The 16,665-nt window shown below is 45.1% G+C and overlaps 2 protein-coding genes across 13 annotated transcripts in view; one reads left to right on the plus strand and one right to left on the minus strand.

Annotated features, from left to right (window-relative positions):
• Window positions 1-197: 197 nt before the first annotated feature.
• On the minus strand, window positions 198-9,339 carry Erg28 (ergosterol biosynthesis 28 homolog). 2 transcript variants are annotated; one of them, XM_021178944.3, is made up of 5 exons: window positions 9,086-9,339; window positions 6,679-6,839; window positions 4,050-4,140; window positions 1,076-1,194; window positions 198-957 (listed from the first exon to the last, which is right to left on the minus strand). In XM_021178944.3, exons 2-5 carry the CDS (start codon window positions 6,809-6,811, stop codon window positions 878-880), a joined length of 423 nt encoding a protein of 140 aa, XP_021034603.1. In that variant the 5' UTR covers window positions 6,812-6,839; window positions 9,086-9,339; the 3' UTR covers window positions 198-877. The 2 variants fall into 2 exon arrangements, with proteins under 2 accessions (XP_021034603.1, XP_021034604.1); XM_021178945.3 differs by having other exon boundaries at window positions 6,679-6,835; window positions 9,086-9,329.
• Window positions 9,340-9,521: 182 nt separating this feature from the next.
• The window catches only part of Ttll5 (tubulin tyrosine ligase like 5), a 238,267-nt gene continuing 231,123 nt past the window's right edge, over window positions 9,522-16,665 (plus strand). For 9 of the 11 annotated variants that reach the window (XR_015045248.1, XM_029484762.2, XM_021178935.3 and 6 more), the window contains exons 1-3: window positions 9,522-9,701; window positions 11,070-11,241; window positions 16,473-16,579. Coding sequence is in view for 9 of the 11 variants with exons in the window: in XM_029484762.2 (XP_029340622.1) it covers window positions 11,168-11,241; window positions 16,473-16,579 (181 nt within the window). In the remaining 2 variants the exon portion in view is untranslated. Of the gene's footprint in view, window positions 9,702-9,723; window positions 10,010-11,069; window positions 11,242-16,472; window positions 16,580-16,665 lie in introns of those variants that run through there. The other 2 variants (XM_021178936.3, XM_085830563.1) reach the window with 2 other exon arrangements.

Here is a 16,665-nt window from a genome sequence, read left to right on the forward strand (position 1 = left end):
AAGAAGAGATTTGGCATCAAGAACACAAGTTATCAAGCTGACAATGAGGAGCTGGAGGCAGCCTTGCTTTCCCAGGCCTGACCTGTCCTACTGACAACAGTGGGTGGAAAGGTAAAGCAGGCTATGATGTTCCTGTGATGGGTAAAGAGTTTAGAGGGTAAAAGGGTTATTAGGAAAGGCCAAAGTACACAGACAGATCAGAATAGAAGGTTTCCCTATTTATTATAAAATGCATTACACAAATACAGTTGACCAAAAGGTCTAAAAACAGCCCAGACTCTTCTAACCTTCATCCACCTGTAGATAAAAGAGGAGCCTGGTCCTGCTCATGAGGGCAGCCCTTCTCAGAAGAACTGCCTGTCCCCTGGGCCCAGCAGTAGAAAGGAGCCCAGTCTATGTGCTCAGGACCTTGAAGCAGCCCTTACCCGCGGCTGCTCTGGGCAGGCAGCAGCTGCGGCGTCACAGTTATGCTCCCACCACGCCAGTCAGATGAAGGAATGCAGAGAAATGGAGGAAAGCAAAAGACTGGAAAAGGAGCTAGAGGGGTTATAGCTAGGGGAGGACACATTAGGGGGCTTCTCAGAATTCCTTGACTTTGAAGGATTAACAAGAGTATTTTCTTTAAATGACTCCTAAATTATACGTACATGTTAAGTAATTTTTCTTATGAATACCTTAAAAAATTTAAAAACATAAAAAAAACCCCCCAAAAACAAAATCCAAGATCAAAAAACAAAAACCCTCTCAAAAGCTTAAGATGCTGAACCTAGATGAAGGAGATAAGGATGCAGCCAAACAGAAATGGTTTAAGGACAGAGGGTGAATGAAGAAGACAGTGGAGGTGGAAGACGATGTGTCAGAGCTGGCAAGGCTGGCCTCAATTTCTTTTCTTCTGTCTGGATACTGGCTCTGCCTCTAGGTACCGGAGCCCGACTAGCATGCCCAGGACTGAGAAACCTTAAACAGACAGAGAAGGCGAATGGTGGACAGACATAGCACCTTACCGGCCCAGCACTCTCTCCTCCGTACCAGCCCCGCCACCGAAGGAAGGGGTCTAGGGTGGCCCGGTGCTTACTTGCTACCATTAGGGGTGCCAGCACACCAACTGTGGGAGCTGCTGTCCCAAATACCAGCAACTCTGAGAGGAAGTGTCCCAGGGCGAGGAGGAATGTCCACAGGGTGACGTGATAGAGTCTGCAAGGGGACAGACAGAAACGGAGAGGACATGACTGCAGAGCGCGACACAACGGTGGTCGAAAGGACCCGAGTTCCTCAGATACACCCGGCTACTTAATCACTTCAAGCTCTTCTCTTCTAGGACAAATCTCAGGTTTGTTTGTTTGTTTGTTTTTTTCCTTTTTTGGTTTTTCGAGACAGGGTTTCTCTGCGTAGCTCCGGCTGTCCTGGAGCTCACTTTGTAGACCAGGCCGCAGTGGGCCTCTAGGACTTAGTGAGGTAGAGAACTCCGCAGAGAGTCTGGATCGCAGTCCGGAGCAGTGCAACAATTCTGGACTAGCCTCACTTATGCGCTCAGTGCAAACTGACAGATGGGGCGGTCTAAGGCTCCCCTAGCAGGGGCCCGGCTATCATAGGCCAGCCCTTGCTGTATGACGGAACCATAAATGAACATACTGGATGGGGACTAGGCAGCACGAGGCTTTCAGATGCTCTTGCAGTACAGTCGGCTACTTTATGTCTTGGCCTAAAATCTGGTCTGAGGAGGAGGACATCTAAGAGCCCCAGAGGAGGAGAACTTCTTCATCAGTTTTGATAACAAGGTGCTGGCTGACCATTTGAGTTTTAGATGTCTGGGTTTTTTGTTTTTTTTTTTTTTTTTTTTTGAGACAGGGTTTCTCTGTGTAGCCCTGGCTGTCCTGGAACTCACTTTGTAGACCAGGCTGGCCTCGAACTCAGAAATTGCCTGCCACTGCTGGGATTAAAGTAAAGGTGTGCACCACCACGCCTTGCTTTTTTTTTTCCTTTTTTTGTAAACTATGAAAAAAAAATTAGGACACACTCCCGAGAAGCTAGTGAACTGTAGGAAGCACAGCGGTACGGACTGGGCCCTCTTGGTTCTAACACTTGTACATTTGGTTTAGATTCCTTTTTTTCTGGTTTTGGGGGATCAAATCCTGGCCTCACGAATACCAGGAAAGCACTTGCCTCTGAGCTAGATCCCTCAAATGGACACTTTATATTAAAGAACTAAAAATTGAAAACATTCATGCTGTATCCTGCCCTGACTGTCTTCTCTCCCGCTTCCCCTTTTCTAAAAGAACCAGTATCTTAAATTTGGTTTTTATCATGCTGGTACATGATGGTGTGTGTGTGGTGTAGGATGTTGGTGTGGTGTGTGATGGTATGTGGTGTGTGATGTTGGTGTGTATGTGAACACAAGGTGATTCTGAATTTCCAGCTATGGGCTGATAAGCTGAGGAAGTATGTCAGAGGTCTGTGGATCAAAGTCCTAAGCCAGAGAGGACTGGAAACGGCACGTCAGCATTTGCTGCTGCTCTGGGTCAGAAGACGGAACACCGAATGGGCGGAAAAGGTGAGGGGATAACTTGTCTGTTCACTGGAACACACATCAAACAAAGGCCACATCCCCAGTACCTGTCAGCAATTCATCCTAGTGGTAAAAGGTCCTCAAAATGATTATCTGAGCCTCCAGACTTTCATTCACCCTGAGAGGTAGAATAGCTAGCTATCCTCATTTTACAGATGCAGAGTAAGGAAATAAACCTGATTACCAACACCATGGCGAGCAGACTCTGTCTTCCTGACCCCAGGCAGCTTCCACTAAGCCACCCTGCTTCTAAAAATATGTGTCCTATCTAGGACATGTAATTTAGTTTCAAGGTAAAAAAAAAAAAATTAAAAATAAAGATGGAGAGATCAAAGGGCTAATAGTCTTGCTTCAAATCCCTCTTGAGTCAGGCTCCTTCTACTTAAATTAATTGGATTTTTAAAAATATTTAGACTGCAAAATCAGTAATGAAAATCACTACCCCTTTTCCCCTAAGGGGTTGCTAAGAGGTGAAACATAGGTGAAAGCTCCTGTCAAAATCAGAGAGGAGCCATAAATATTGTTTCCTCTCTTCCCCAGATGCTGCAGGGAGGGACAAGATAAAAAGATTTCAGCGTGAGGTCACCGTTTGACAGCTTCACCCAGCGAACTGACCAATGACTGTTTATTCCAAGCCAGGGGTGGTTACTGCAGGCAAGAAACCTTGAGCCCCCTCTAGCAGCCAGAACTGGGTATGGCACCATCTGGACAAGATGTCTCATTCCTCTGTGTGTGTGTGTGTGTGTGTGTGTGTGTGTGTGTATTTTTAAATGCAGGCTTATTGTAAAGCTGTTAAGCTGCTCTTAGTCAAGTTTGCTGGCCCCAAGGACTGAGGCCAGGGGAGTTGCTATGGGAAAGGACGGGGAGGACAGGGGAGAGAAAGCACACACACACACACACACACACACACACACACACACACTCGAGAGAGCGTTTTCTTTTTTTTCATGGATTTCTGATTAAGGAGGAATGTGCAGGCAGACACACACAGACACAGACACACAGAGGGAGTGTGGGGAGAGAGTGTTAGTTTTCTTTCTTTCCGTGGATTTCTGATTAAGGAGGAATGTGCAGGCAGACACACACAGACACAGACACACAGAGGGAGTGTGGGGAGAGAGTGTTAGTTTTCTTTCTTTCCGTGGATTTCTGATTAAGGAGGAATGTGCAGAAGGTGTTTACAGGACTAGGAGTGCAGCTGGGCGCCTGAGCATTTGTCAGCTATGCTCAAGGTCCTTCTAAAGGATACCAAACCAAACCCTGAAGCTGAACTGAGCAGGCACTCTAGTTCTTCATAGGGGAAAGGTGTGCTCTAATCACGGACAGTGCCGTGCTATTGCTATGGCCTGTTAGGCCTGTATGTATTTCAGGCCTGAAAGGACTCTCATTTTCTCTGCGCTATGCTAATGCAGTAAAGTGACTCAACAGGTACCAACAGCAGCCGGGCACATGGGCGGAGCCTCACTGCCAACACACGACGTACGTTTTGTTGTGGATGTCAATGGCACAGAGGCAGCGAATCACTGATGAGAGCAGCGTCCAGATCCCAAAGGTCCGGGCTTGGAGGCCATTCACTGTGCAGTTAAAAAGAAGCAAGAGCGGTGAGAAGGAGGGCTGAGGTGAGCCTTGTCCTATGCTAGTCTGCTTTCCTGGTGATGCCTGGAAGGCAGCGGAGCCTGACCTCTCCGTGTGCCCCCCCCCCCCCCCCCCCGGGAATGGAAGGAATTCTGAGTGCTGCTCAGTCCTCTTCAGATGTCTATAGTTGGAAGGGAATGCAGCAGAGCTGCGTAGGAACATACAAGACGCCTAGCAGAACCAGTAGTCTTTGAAGAATGCTAGGAGAGACCAGATACCAGCACCAATGGAGATGTCTTCAAGACATGGTTTTAAGAGGCCTAATATCTGCTCTATTGGGACAGAATTCAAGCTAGGATGGCTTCTTGTATACATGGAAGTGGAAACAGGCACTGTTCTCTGGGGTTTGCTGGGACCACCTGTTCTTGGTGGTTTCGTTGGGATACTGTTGTGTTAAATATCTTGTTCTGAAAATTTGAGTCAATTCACCGTAACAGTGGCTCTTGACCCTGACTGCTTTCTGTATCACCCGAGGGAGCTTTATACAATTACCAGGGTCTGGACACCTGACCAGTACATGGTACTCTCCAGAAGTGAGTTCTGACACGAGTAATTTTTAGAAGCACCCTGTATGGGTGACCTAAGTGTATAGCCAATGAACTGAAGTACCTTGTGGATTACAAACGTTCAAGCACTAAAAGCATAGCTAGTTCTTTGGCTGAGATGTCTCTTGCAGAATAAAAACAGCCTAGAAATAGTTCAGTTGTAAAGCACCTACTTAGCATACAAGATAAGATGTGCAGGGTTTGATTCTTAGCATCTGTGTGTGTGTGTGTGCACAATCAATGGACAAGTTCTCTTGGACTTTAAAAATTCTTTAGTCTTTGGAAACACAGACAGCTCTACTAAATTCACACCTTGAACTTTTAGGTGGCAATGAGAATATATTAGAATGTCAGCCATTTGGGAATATACTCCTTTTTTTTTCTTTCTTTCTTTCTTTCTTTCTTTCTTTCTTTCTTTTTTTTTTTTTTTTTTTTTTTGGTTTTTCGAGACAGGGTTTCTCTGTGTAGCCCTGACTGTCCTGGAACTCACTCTGTAGACCAGGCTGGCCTTGAACTCAGAAATCCACCTGCCACTGCCTCCCAAGTGCTGGGATTAAAGGCATGTGCCACCACTGCCCGGAGGGGGATATACTCTTTAGAAACCAAGTTGATGGCTTTTCTAATGAAAAGACTGAAGAAATCTGTCTAGTGTGAGATACTTAAAACCAGACTAAGGTCAAGGGAAAGTTTACATGTTTACTTTCTCTAGAGCCCGGCTCCATCCATCTACACAGCTTCCATGACTACCTGTGAGCAGCAACTAAGAGTGAAAGAAAAAATAACCTTCAGTTCTCCAGGTTCTTAACTCCCATTATATTTCAATTTTGTTCAAAATAAGGCTCAGCCTACTTAATTTTCTTTCTATCTAGATGTTGCATAGAAAAGAGTAGGTCAGAGCCTGGATCTGGGTTAGCTATATATGTGACAAGAGCTGTCAGCTGCTGTCAATCAGTGATGTAGCTCCAGGTACCCCCGTCAACGGGGTGAAAGTATCGCTGCATCAGACAGACACAGACATGTGGTGAGAGTCTGAGAAGTTGGGAGAGGCCCCTGTGAGTTGGATGTGTGGCTTTGAGAGAGGAACTTGGAGGGATCTGGGGATCCACTCAGGGGCCACACCTCAGTTTGGGAAGACCTTGGATGCGTGACTGTCTACCTGTTACATAGACTAGAACCTCGTGTGCCACACTCTGACTCCTAATGAGGACACTGAGCTACGGCAAAAGGCTTCTAGCCTTTCTCTTTGTGGCTTTTTAGAATCAACATGTCATCCTATTTCTTTGCTTGCCCTCCTGGGAGCTTCTTAACACACAAATTGTCCGGCAGGCAAATGAATGGAGAGGTATCCAGAGAAGCCTGGGGAAAAAGGGCCAAGTGCTTCCTGCATGTTCTAGTATTCTACTGCAGTGGCTCTCAACCTTCCTAAAGCTGCGACCCTTTAATACAGTTCCTCATGCTGTGCTGACCCTCAACCACAGAATTATTTCATTGCTACTTCTACAACTAAAAATCATAATGTAAATCTCTTAATATGCAGGATATCTGATATTCAACCCCTGTGAAAGGGTTGTTTGACTACCAAAGGGTTATGGCCCACAGGTTGAGAACTGCTGTACAAGTGGCTACCAAGACTGCATTAGGCACCAGTACCACCTGGATATTTCTGGAACTGGATTCCTAGCCAGACTTAATAAGGAGCCTGGGGTGGTCAGATATATGGCTGACTTTGGAATCAGCAGCTAGGTCAGTGCTACAGAAAATATACTTCTTTACATTCTTTTATTTTCATTAGTTTAATTAGTTCAGTTTTAGACATAGGAGCTCACCAAGTTGCTCAGTCTGGCTTTGAACTCTCAACCTTCTTGCCCTATCCTCCTGTGTGCTGAGATTATAGGCATGTGCTCTGATGCCCATACAGTTTTGACTTCTTACCAAGGTTTGGCTTGCCAGTGTAGAGCTTCTCGTAGAGAAAAGTGTGGTCTCGGAAGCTCTGGAGTGTGTTTCCCATGGCTATGATGGACACCATAACCAGCCAGCTTCGTAGCACATTCAGGAAGCGGCTCATGACTCCCCTCAAAGAGAGGGCGCTCTGCCTTGGGAACAAAGAAGGCATGCTGGAAGTTACTTCCACATCAGTCACAAGCTTTCTCACCTAACCTGTGTCCCACTCACCAGGGCTGTCCTGAGTGATGTTGGTGGAGCGCTTCACACATACCTCTGCTAGTCGTTCCGCCCCACCCTATTTCTTGCTACACCACTTTTATTTCACAAAATACCTAGGAATATTTACCCTAAACGGAGGTATGCTGATCTGTGTCACGGAGGTTTAAAAAAAAAAAAAATGCAGTGGGTGGAACGCCAAATCTAGCACAAAAGACATAGCGAGAAGGACAGAAGAAATGGGGGTACGGACATTTCTATAAGTAATCAAATGGATTTCTGGGCAAGCTTGTGTTCCAGCCAATGCTCGGTCACTCTAATGAGGGTGAATGACCAGTACACCTTGCAGCAAGTGGCACCACATTTACCTTAGTTCAAATAGTCCTCCAAAGCACAGTATTGCTGTAAGTCAGAATTCCCTCCACTTGCCTGGAATCAGTATTACGCCTTCATCTCTTCATGCCATTCCTTTGCAATACAAATAGCTGAAGGGTGATTCAAAATCTACTCAGATACCTGGACACATCCTTCCAAACGCACAGAAGTTGCATCATACACTTGACTGGAAACCATAGTGTAACTGCCTGACTAGTATTCTTAGTTCCCCTCTGCATGGCTCCCAGACACATCATGTTTCATAAGCCAAAGCAATCGAAAAGACTTGGAAAAGACCTGGAAAAGACCTGTCATAGATTGATGTTGGGTTCCAAGAAAAGTACATTAGCTATAGTTATGGAACACTTGTGTCCTACACTTATATGTGCCCCAAGTATATACCATCTTATTTCACTCACTCCCTACATCAGGATAGGCAGGCACTATTAGTATTTCCACTTTACAGATGGGGATCAGAACCAAGAGCTAAGTGATTTGCTTAGGTAACATAGCTAATATGTGGCTGAGTGCCAGGGTCTGTGAACTCTGTTGCAATACTCCCTCATAGAATGTTTTGATAAAGTTCTCATCTTTTAAAAAATATTTACTTATTTAGAGACAGGGTCTTACTATGTGGCTAGTCTGGAACTCTACATAGACCAGGATGGCCTGGAACTCACAGAGATCCATCTGCCTCTTCCTCCTGAGTGCTGGGATTAAAGGTGGGTGTGGCCAGGTGCAGCAAAGTTCCCCTTTTTGGAGGAAGCTGGTAGGAGAGAGAGCTAGTTCCGTACTTTTTGTTTAGCTCAAGCCTCGATGAGTAGTGATTTCCATAGGCTCTAAAGGGATCCCACAGAGACAGTTTGTCATAGCCACCATCATATTGGCCCTTCATTTACCTGTTGTTAGGCTAACTGCTTTGGCCTGAAAGCTGTAAGAATCTATCAGGCTTCCCTTACCACTGTGGTAATGTTTCAGTATGATTCCCTACCACCCAGTGCATATAGACATCAATTGAAGTGACGATGAAAAACCAACTAGAAAGGGCTCCAGGAGAGAAAGGGTGGACCCAGAGGAAAGAGGTCTCAAACTGGGACAGTCCCAGTCTAGAGATGCTGGGGTGTGTTGATCTTCACAGACACAGCATATGCCAAGATCTACTTCTTTTTACTTTCTCCTCTCAACACCAGCTTGGGTTATTTAAAAATCCCCCCAGCCCACCCCCCAGCACACACTCACTTTCAGTAGAACGTAGAACTTACACCCTCCATTTATTTCATAGATCTTAGAAATCCCAGAGCTGATGAAAACACACCAGAGCATTTCTGTATGACTCTACCAATTCCTTAAACCCATTCCCCTGGAGTTATGAGGTGGAGAGAGAGGTGGGGTTTTCACCCTTGACCAGTTCAGCATGGATACGATACTAATTAACAATCAATAGAGGCAGATTCCTATACTAGCTCCACCACTCATATCTGGGGGGTTCAGACAAGCCAGTGAGACTCTAGAGACTCGGTTTTCTCATCCGTAAAATGGGGATATAAGCATCTATCTCGAGGGTTACCCGATAATTACATGAGGAAAAGTGGAAGCTCGTTGCAGAGCTAGGTTCATAACGACTGCCCGTTCACTCATTCATCCCCAGAATTGACAAAATCTCCATTTTCCTAGCACCTCCCCTTGGACATCGTTTCTAGACTCCTCCACCACCACCTCCGGTTGCTTTCCAGGCAACCCCCACTTTCCTAAATTTTGCAGATAGTTTTACTTGGGTGCTACATCCCACTCCAAATTCTCCTACCTGACGATCCAGTACTACTGCAGCAGTATCAGCAGCATCCGCAAACCAGCTCCCCCCAGGCCGGCTCTGGTCCCAAGTCCACCTGGGCCACTTGTTCCCGCCCCCTCCCTCAGCCCAGCTCCAGGATTGGGTCGTTTTTGTCAGTCCTCGTTCTGATTGGCTACGCTGGCTCAGTTCGAGCAGGCGATAGGGAGTGAACTCCTTTGCTGCCAATCAGCAGTTGCTGCCGCCTGAGCCTCTTCCTGCTACGCCGCTCACGCGGTAAACCCTTCTGTCGAGCGTGGCGGAACTCTGAGTTTTGAGTCAGTCTTTTAGGGGTGGGGAAAACGCAGAGAGAAAAAGGAGCCAAGAAACCTTCTGGTGACAGCCTGGGTTGGCTCTGGCGCTTGAGCGCGCCGTGGTGACGCCATCCGTCAGCGCCCGCAGCCGAGCGTTGTTCGCGCCGCTGGCGGGCGCCTGCGCAGTGGCTTTTAGCGGGCGGTTGCTTGTTGGTTGTTGTAGTAACGGGGGAAGCAGCCTTCGGCGGCTGCGTTGATTCGGGCTGGGGAAGGAGGAGGGAGGTGAAGCAGAGCGTGGTCCCCGCCTGCCGGCCCCGAGCCGTGAGAAGATGAGACAGGTAAACGCCTGCGCCGGCGCGCTCCGGGGAGGTGCGCTCCAGGGTTAGGCGGGCGCCGCCGCGCTTCCCTTCGAGCTCCAGAGCAGCTGTTGGCTTCCGGGCGTGCTGGGCAGAAGCGCTGCGGCAGAGTCGCCGCGTCCTTGCCTGCGGAGCTGCCTGGGGTTGGGGTGTGCTGGGTTGGAGCTGGCGGCTGGTCCCTGTAGGGGCAAGGACTTCCTGAGCATCGATCTCATTCTACTCTTCTGGGAGCCGAGGAAAGGCGGGCATCCCTGAAGGTTTTAACTTAATAGACTCTCAAGCATTTTTGGGTAAGGTCGATAAGTTCCTTTAGGAATCACCCGAAAAGAATCATTGAGGTTGTTTGGTATTACTCATTTCTGCTGAAGATGTGTATGGTCGGGGTTAGTCACTGTTGCTGCTTGCTGCAGTTGCTTTGTTTTTGAGAGTCTTATTGTATAAGTAAATGCACAGACCAGCAAAAGCTTGGAAAATTGCCACGAATTGATTATCTTTGAGTAGTGACATTATGGTTAAGCGTTTTTCCTAAACGTTTCTATTTTCTCTACAACGAACATGAAACTTTCTCTATGGAAAGCGAAGTTAGAAGCAGGGGAATTGGAGATTTCCTAATTTTATGTGTCTACTTGATATCCGGATTAAAATGTGTGATTAAAAAAAAAAGTACCAATAATTATAGAGTATTTGACTTCCCCTTTCCCCGGCTATTTATGTGATCCCTGCTGAGGAGAAATATTTTCACCACCCTTTTATTAATAGTTCGGGTGGTTTGGTTTTCCTAGAAACGTAACAGCTTATTCTGTTTGCTCGTGGTAGAGTCTGTATAAATATTGGCAAGGGTTTTGAACCTTGGATTTTTATTTTGATCCTGGTCAGATTTGTCTAGCAAAGAATTTTCTAAACGTAGGCTATCAACTGTCCACATCAGTGCCCTAAAGCCTCTCCTTTTTGGTGCTTGCTCTTTTATTATATAAAACAACTCAAATTCAGTAACAGCTTTTTAGATACAGCAGAGACAGTATCTGTTTGAAAAAAATTTTGTGTCACACTCTTTTAATCCCAGCAGAGGCAGGCAGATCTCTGAGTTCTAGGCCAGCCTGGTCTACAAGTGAGTTCCAGGACAACCAGGGCTACACAAAGAAACCTTGTCTTGAAAAACCCTGTCTCAAAAACAAACAAACAAACAAAAATTCTTGATTTTTGTGATATGTGAGGTGCACTGTGGAAGAAGGTAAGCTCCTAGAGGCTGGAAAATACTCAGGAATATATTTCTTTTCATCTCAAAGATCATGCACAAAATCCTGAAGTATGCAACTGCATTGTCTTTGAAGTCCTTCGACTTTCTTACAGGAGTTTGTGCCATCCAAATTGTTTGATCCAGTGAGACTGCAAGGAAGAAAGGTCTCTGAGGCCTCTGTGTGCTGACTGTATGACAGACCCCAAAGGAGATGCCAGTTGTGATGGCCCGGGACCTGGAGGAGACAGCATCGTCCTCAGAGGACGAGGACCTGGCCAACCAAGAGTGAGTGACAGCCAGCCCGTCCTTAAGATGGGGGGGGGGGGGAAGGTTCCTTTATTCACCTCCAGGTTTCCTTCTTTGTATTGCCTGGCCCTAGCTTCCATCTGTGTTTGAAGTCAAGGTCATATTATTCACTTCCCATCCTTTTTCAGAAATTTGAAGGGTGGGCTCTGTGTTTCTAGGCCTCTGAGTCAATATCAGCTTTAGATGTTATAAAGTTCAGATAGGAACTCAGGTGAACTTGGTTCCCCACCCCCTTCTGCTTTGTTTTTGAGGTGGGGTCTCTCATTTCTGTTGCCATGCTCCCACCACATCACATGTGTGTGTGTGTGCACATTTTAAAACACTTACACGCGCTTGCTTGAGTTTATGTGCAGCATGGGCGTGCAGGTTCCTGAGGAGGCCAGGGTACATGGAATCCCTTGGAGCTTCAGTTACAGAGTTTGTGGCAGCTTGATGGAGTGCTGGGAAATGAACCTGGCTCCTCTGCAGGAACAGGAAGCTCTCATAACTGTTGAGCCATCCTTCTAGTCCCTGCAGTTGGCTTTGTTGTGGGTTTTGGGGGATTGAACATGGGGCATCAGGCTTCCAAGCAAGTACATTTACCTGATGCACCGTCTCCTGGCTCTAATAGGTGAACTGAGTGCAGTCAGATGTGGAAGTCAGAGGACAGCGTTCTGGAATCTGTTCACTCCTTCCATCATGTGGGTCCTGGAAATTGAACTTGGGTCAGGTTTGGTGACAAGCACCTTATCCACTGAGTCATCTTGTCAGCCTTGTGTCAGGTTAACTCTTGACCATAGCTTCTAGTAATTGAAAAATTGGAGATTTTGAAAATTTTAGAGATTGGTGAAACGTTAAGTTCTGAAGCTCTGACCTTGACTCTATGAGTTTTCTCTGAAGCATTTACAGCTGTAGAACGGTGATGATATGAAGGGCAGGCCACACACAGCAGAACCTCTGTGAAGATGCTCTTATGAGAATACTAGAGCTCTGTAGCCTGTGCCGTGTTCATTGAACCACAAGGGCTCTCTCTAAGTTCTTTCAGGTTAAGGGTCAAGGTCATTCATTGACTGTTGGGTCCTCATAAAGAAAATGATTGACAGGGCCAAGTGTAGCTTCTAGAGATGGTAGAGTAGCTCATTTAATATGCAGACTGAGAGATTTTAATTTAAAAATATTATTTCCACCTTATTAGACTCACAAATATCAAAGAATCTTCACTTTACAGAGAAGAGATGGATTGTGATTCTAATTTAGCTCTCTGTTTTGAGGAGTTTTACCTCTCATAATTTTACTCGATATGGAAGAGAAAAGCTGATAGGCTTATCTAATTTATTTATATATAACTCTAAGCTCTCATGTATGTATACTGCACTTTCACCCTCTCCTTCCACTCCCTCTCCTCAAATTCATAGCTTCTTTTTAAAAAAAATTATCTTTACATAAATGTACACACACACACACACAAATACACAAATAAATATAATCTGGAGGCCAGGGTGACCTGAAGCTCACTAAGTAACCCAGGCTGGCCTCAAATGCGTAGCAGTCCTCCTGCCTCAGCTTCCTAGTGCTTGAGATTTTAGGCGTGAATAAGTCACTTTTCTCAGTCCCTTAGAGTACACACTCTAGAACCCGAGTAGCTCCCAGCCTATTTTGAAAGGATGTGATTAGGTTCAAACTATAATACACATGCAATTACTTGGTAAAGTTATAAAGCATGGTATAAATGTAAGGCATTGTTCTTAGTAGCGAATGCGTTCATGGTAGTCTGTATAAGGTAGAGGATTATATTAACAATATTTGAGAAATAGTTACAGCATTATGTTTCCAGGAAAGGCTTATCTTTGTTAGTTCACAGCACATAATGACTTGACAGTGTATTGGGGTCACTGTTTTCAGATAATTAGGTGGGTAATTCTCTCCGGTTCCTCTGCTTTATGCGACATCTTACTTCAGTCTACTTCCTTTTACTCATTTTAGAAAGTATTTAATGCCAACCAGGGTTGTTCTTTTACTCTTGTTTTTCCTTCTTTCTTAATTTTTTTAATCTCTGCGTAGTGGCTTAGATGATGAACACAGATAATACAATATAACTGACTGTTGCTTATATTTATAATTGAGAAGTGCTAATTATCTAGTAGATTTCCCAACCCTCATCTAAATTCATGGAGTTTTTGCAGACTTCTGTGGATTTTTCGCGATTACTCTTGTCTTGTCAGCTCATGGACAGGTAGGTCTGTTTTACACTGGCTTTCTACTCTGGGAAGCTGACTCAGGGCTTCTGACCCTGAGGTGAAACATCAAGACTCAAAGCAACACCAGGAAAAAAGACTTCATTTTAGCTTCCATGTCCAGGTCCCAGTCCAGCATGAAGGGAAGTCAGGGCAGGGACCCAGCAGGAACCTGGAGGCAGGGCTGAAGCAGACACCATGAAGGACACTGCTCACTGTGTGCATCTCTCATGCACCAGCTCAGCCTGCTTTCCTCTACAGCCCAGGGCCTGCAGTGGCAATGCCTGCAGTGGCTGGGCCCTCCCAGAGCCATCACTAATTCACTAATGTCTGCAGGCCAGTCTGTTGCAGTCACTGTCTTAGGAGTACTTCTGTCTTTCTAGCCACGTTTAGGTTTGTGTCGAGTTGACAAAAACAAAAACAAAAACAAAAACCAACAACCAGGACGGAAGCTTAAAGTCAGTTTTTTTTACGTCCAGGGGAGTAGGCTTACATTTTAGAAGTTACAGGAATTAGAAGGGCTTTTCCCAGCTGAGTTGTTTCGTGGCCACCACCTCTGTTAGAACTGATCAGATCCCCAGGCCTTATTAAAGCGTTAATCCTTATAGTCCTGGAACACCTCACAGCCTGCCATTGTTGGCTTCAATTCCAAACTTGAGATTTCTCCTTCCTGGTGCATTCTGTTGACAATTGAAGCTGGCCGTGCCATTTTCCTTGTTTTACCCAACATTATTTCAGATACCAAGTATACCGAAACTATTCTGTATCTTGGTTGGTTACCCCAGATACAAATTTATATGTAGTTGTGGAAACTTCCATCTAAGAACTTGACATAAGGCCTTTTTAGTCTCTGAAAAAAAAATTAGTAGTCTTAATTTCTGTTCCACAAGGTATCATTATGTCAGTTACTGCAGGAGCTCATAGAAAAGGAGGGAGAAGAATGGTGCTAGTGTGAAGAAGGCACAGTATAGCAGTATAGCAGGAGGCTTGGAACTGCTTCACTCTCTGTCTGTCTTTGGCTGACTCTTAGGATTTCATTAAGTCAGCCACACAGTTGGTCTGTTTCAGTCTGAATCATTCACATACTTTGTTTTGGAGCTGGAGAGATGGCTCTGCAATTAAGGGCTCTGGCTGCTCTTTCAGAGGACTTGGGTTCAGTTCTCAGAGTCCAGGTAGTAGCTTACAGCTTGCTGTAACTCCAGTTCTAGGTGGCCTGACACCACCTTCTGGCTTTCGAAGACACTAGGCATGCATGTGGTGCACGTGCATATATGCAGGCAAACATTCATATACATAAGATGAAAATAGACAAATCTCCAAATACTTTGTTCTTCATACCTAACAAAGCAACCTTTCTTACAATATGCCAGTTTCAGGTATAAAATGAAGATATAAACTTCCAATTTTTAGTTTCCTAATCATTTTGAATTTTTTCCACTAACCTGCAAGTGTTGCTATTTTCTGATTTGTTTTGCTTTCTTAAAGAGAAAATGTTATTTTTTTATTGAAATCAATCTCTGTCAGAAAACTTTTTTTTTTTTTTTTTTTTTCCGAGACAGGGTTTCTCTGTGTAGCCCTGGCTGTCCTGGAACTCACTTTGTAGACCAGTCTGGCCTCGAACTCAGAAATCCCCCTGCCTCTGCCTCCCAAGTGCTGGGATTAAAGGTGTGTGCCACCACGCCCGGCTGTCAGAAAACTTTTAATGACATTTTTTTTTTTAATTGAAATCAACCTCTGTGAGAGAACTTTTAATGACATTTTAACATCTGCCTGAAGTACTTTTTAGGTTACTCTACTAATAATTACCTTAATAGTTTATTTCTTCTTTTATCTTTTTATTGTCTGTGAGTGGAAAGAGTTCTCTATCAGGGATTTGTCTTCCGCAGCCAGGACCAGGGCTCTTCGCAGCTGTGGATGTGTTTACTGTGGTGCTGAGTTTTTTCGGGCCTTCTTAACTGTAGTGTAATCTATTGTTTGTAAATGTGAAGGCACAGTGGTGCCAGTCTGAGCTAGTGCCAGATGGACAAGGACCTCTGGCTTCTTTCCAGACTCTGCCTGTTTTTCCTGTGTCTACTGACACAAGCTAAGGTCATTTAGGGAGAGGGAATTCCAATTGAGAAAATGTCTCTATCAGATTGGTTTGTAGGCAAGTCTGTAGGGCATCTTCTCAGTTAAGATTGATGTAGACAGGCCCAGCTTGGGGTGGTCTGAGGTTATATAAGAAGGCAGGCTGAGCAGCCTAAGAGGATATGCCAGTATGCAGTGTTCTGCATGGCTGGACTTTAGTTCCTGCCTCCAGGTTCCTGCCTTGCTTGAGTTTCTGCCTTGGTTTCCCTCAATGATGGACTGTTAACAGGACATGTAAACTGAAAGAAAACCTTTTTCTCCAAGTTGTTTTCAGTAGTTGTGCTGTATCATAGCAGTAGAAAGCTAACATTCTTGTTTACTTCCAACATCAAGAACAGCAAGCATCCGCATTCATTTTACTAGAGAACAAACTAGATATAGTAGTTGCTTTCTTCACTGTAACGCTTTGGTGGCTAAAGGCAAGTCCCAAGGCTGCCAAGTTTCTAAAACTTGTGTCCTGGCCACAGTGCAGTTGTAAATTTGGATTGGGAGGATAGATCCTGGCTCTGCAGTCTGTGGTCTGGCTTTTGTGATCATGTGAGTTTTTAGAGAGTAAGTCTTTTGATGTGGATCCTATTCTATTTAAGGAATGGATAGCTTAAATTCTCAGTGTTCACTCTGCAGAACTTTACTGAAGGAAGTACCGGGAGAAAGCAGTCCTTGGGTTCTCTCCTGTATCTTACACTCTATGTATGGCCTTAGACAAGTAACTGAGACACTTCTGCCTCTTGCTGATAGTGTGGGCAAGAGGGTTAAGTGACATCTCTGTTTAGTGCCAAGTATGAGGTAGGGACAAGCCATAGTCATCTGCTTCAGCTGTTAATTCCGATTTTGAGCTGTGAATTAATGAAGCATGTTTTATGCCTGCAGGGATCACCCATGTATTATGTGGACAGGAGGCTGCAGGAGAATTCCAGTTTTGGTTTTCCATGCTGAGGCTATTTTGACAAAGGACAACAATATTCGAGTAATTGGAGGTAGGTGTAACCTCTCCTATAGAACGGGGATCTGGACGTGACCCTGACCACTCTAGAACAAGTTACTATGACACAGACAGAGAGGC

Source organism: Mus caroli, unplaced genomic scaffold (assembly GCF_978045245.1).
Source record: "Mus caroli unplaced genomic scaffold, Mus_caroli_1 scaffold_14, whole genome shotgun sequence".
In the NCBI taxonomy this organism is placed as follows: domain Eukaryota; kingdom Metazoa; phylum Chordata; class Mammalia; order Rodentia; family Muridae; genus Mus; species Mus caroli.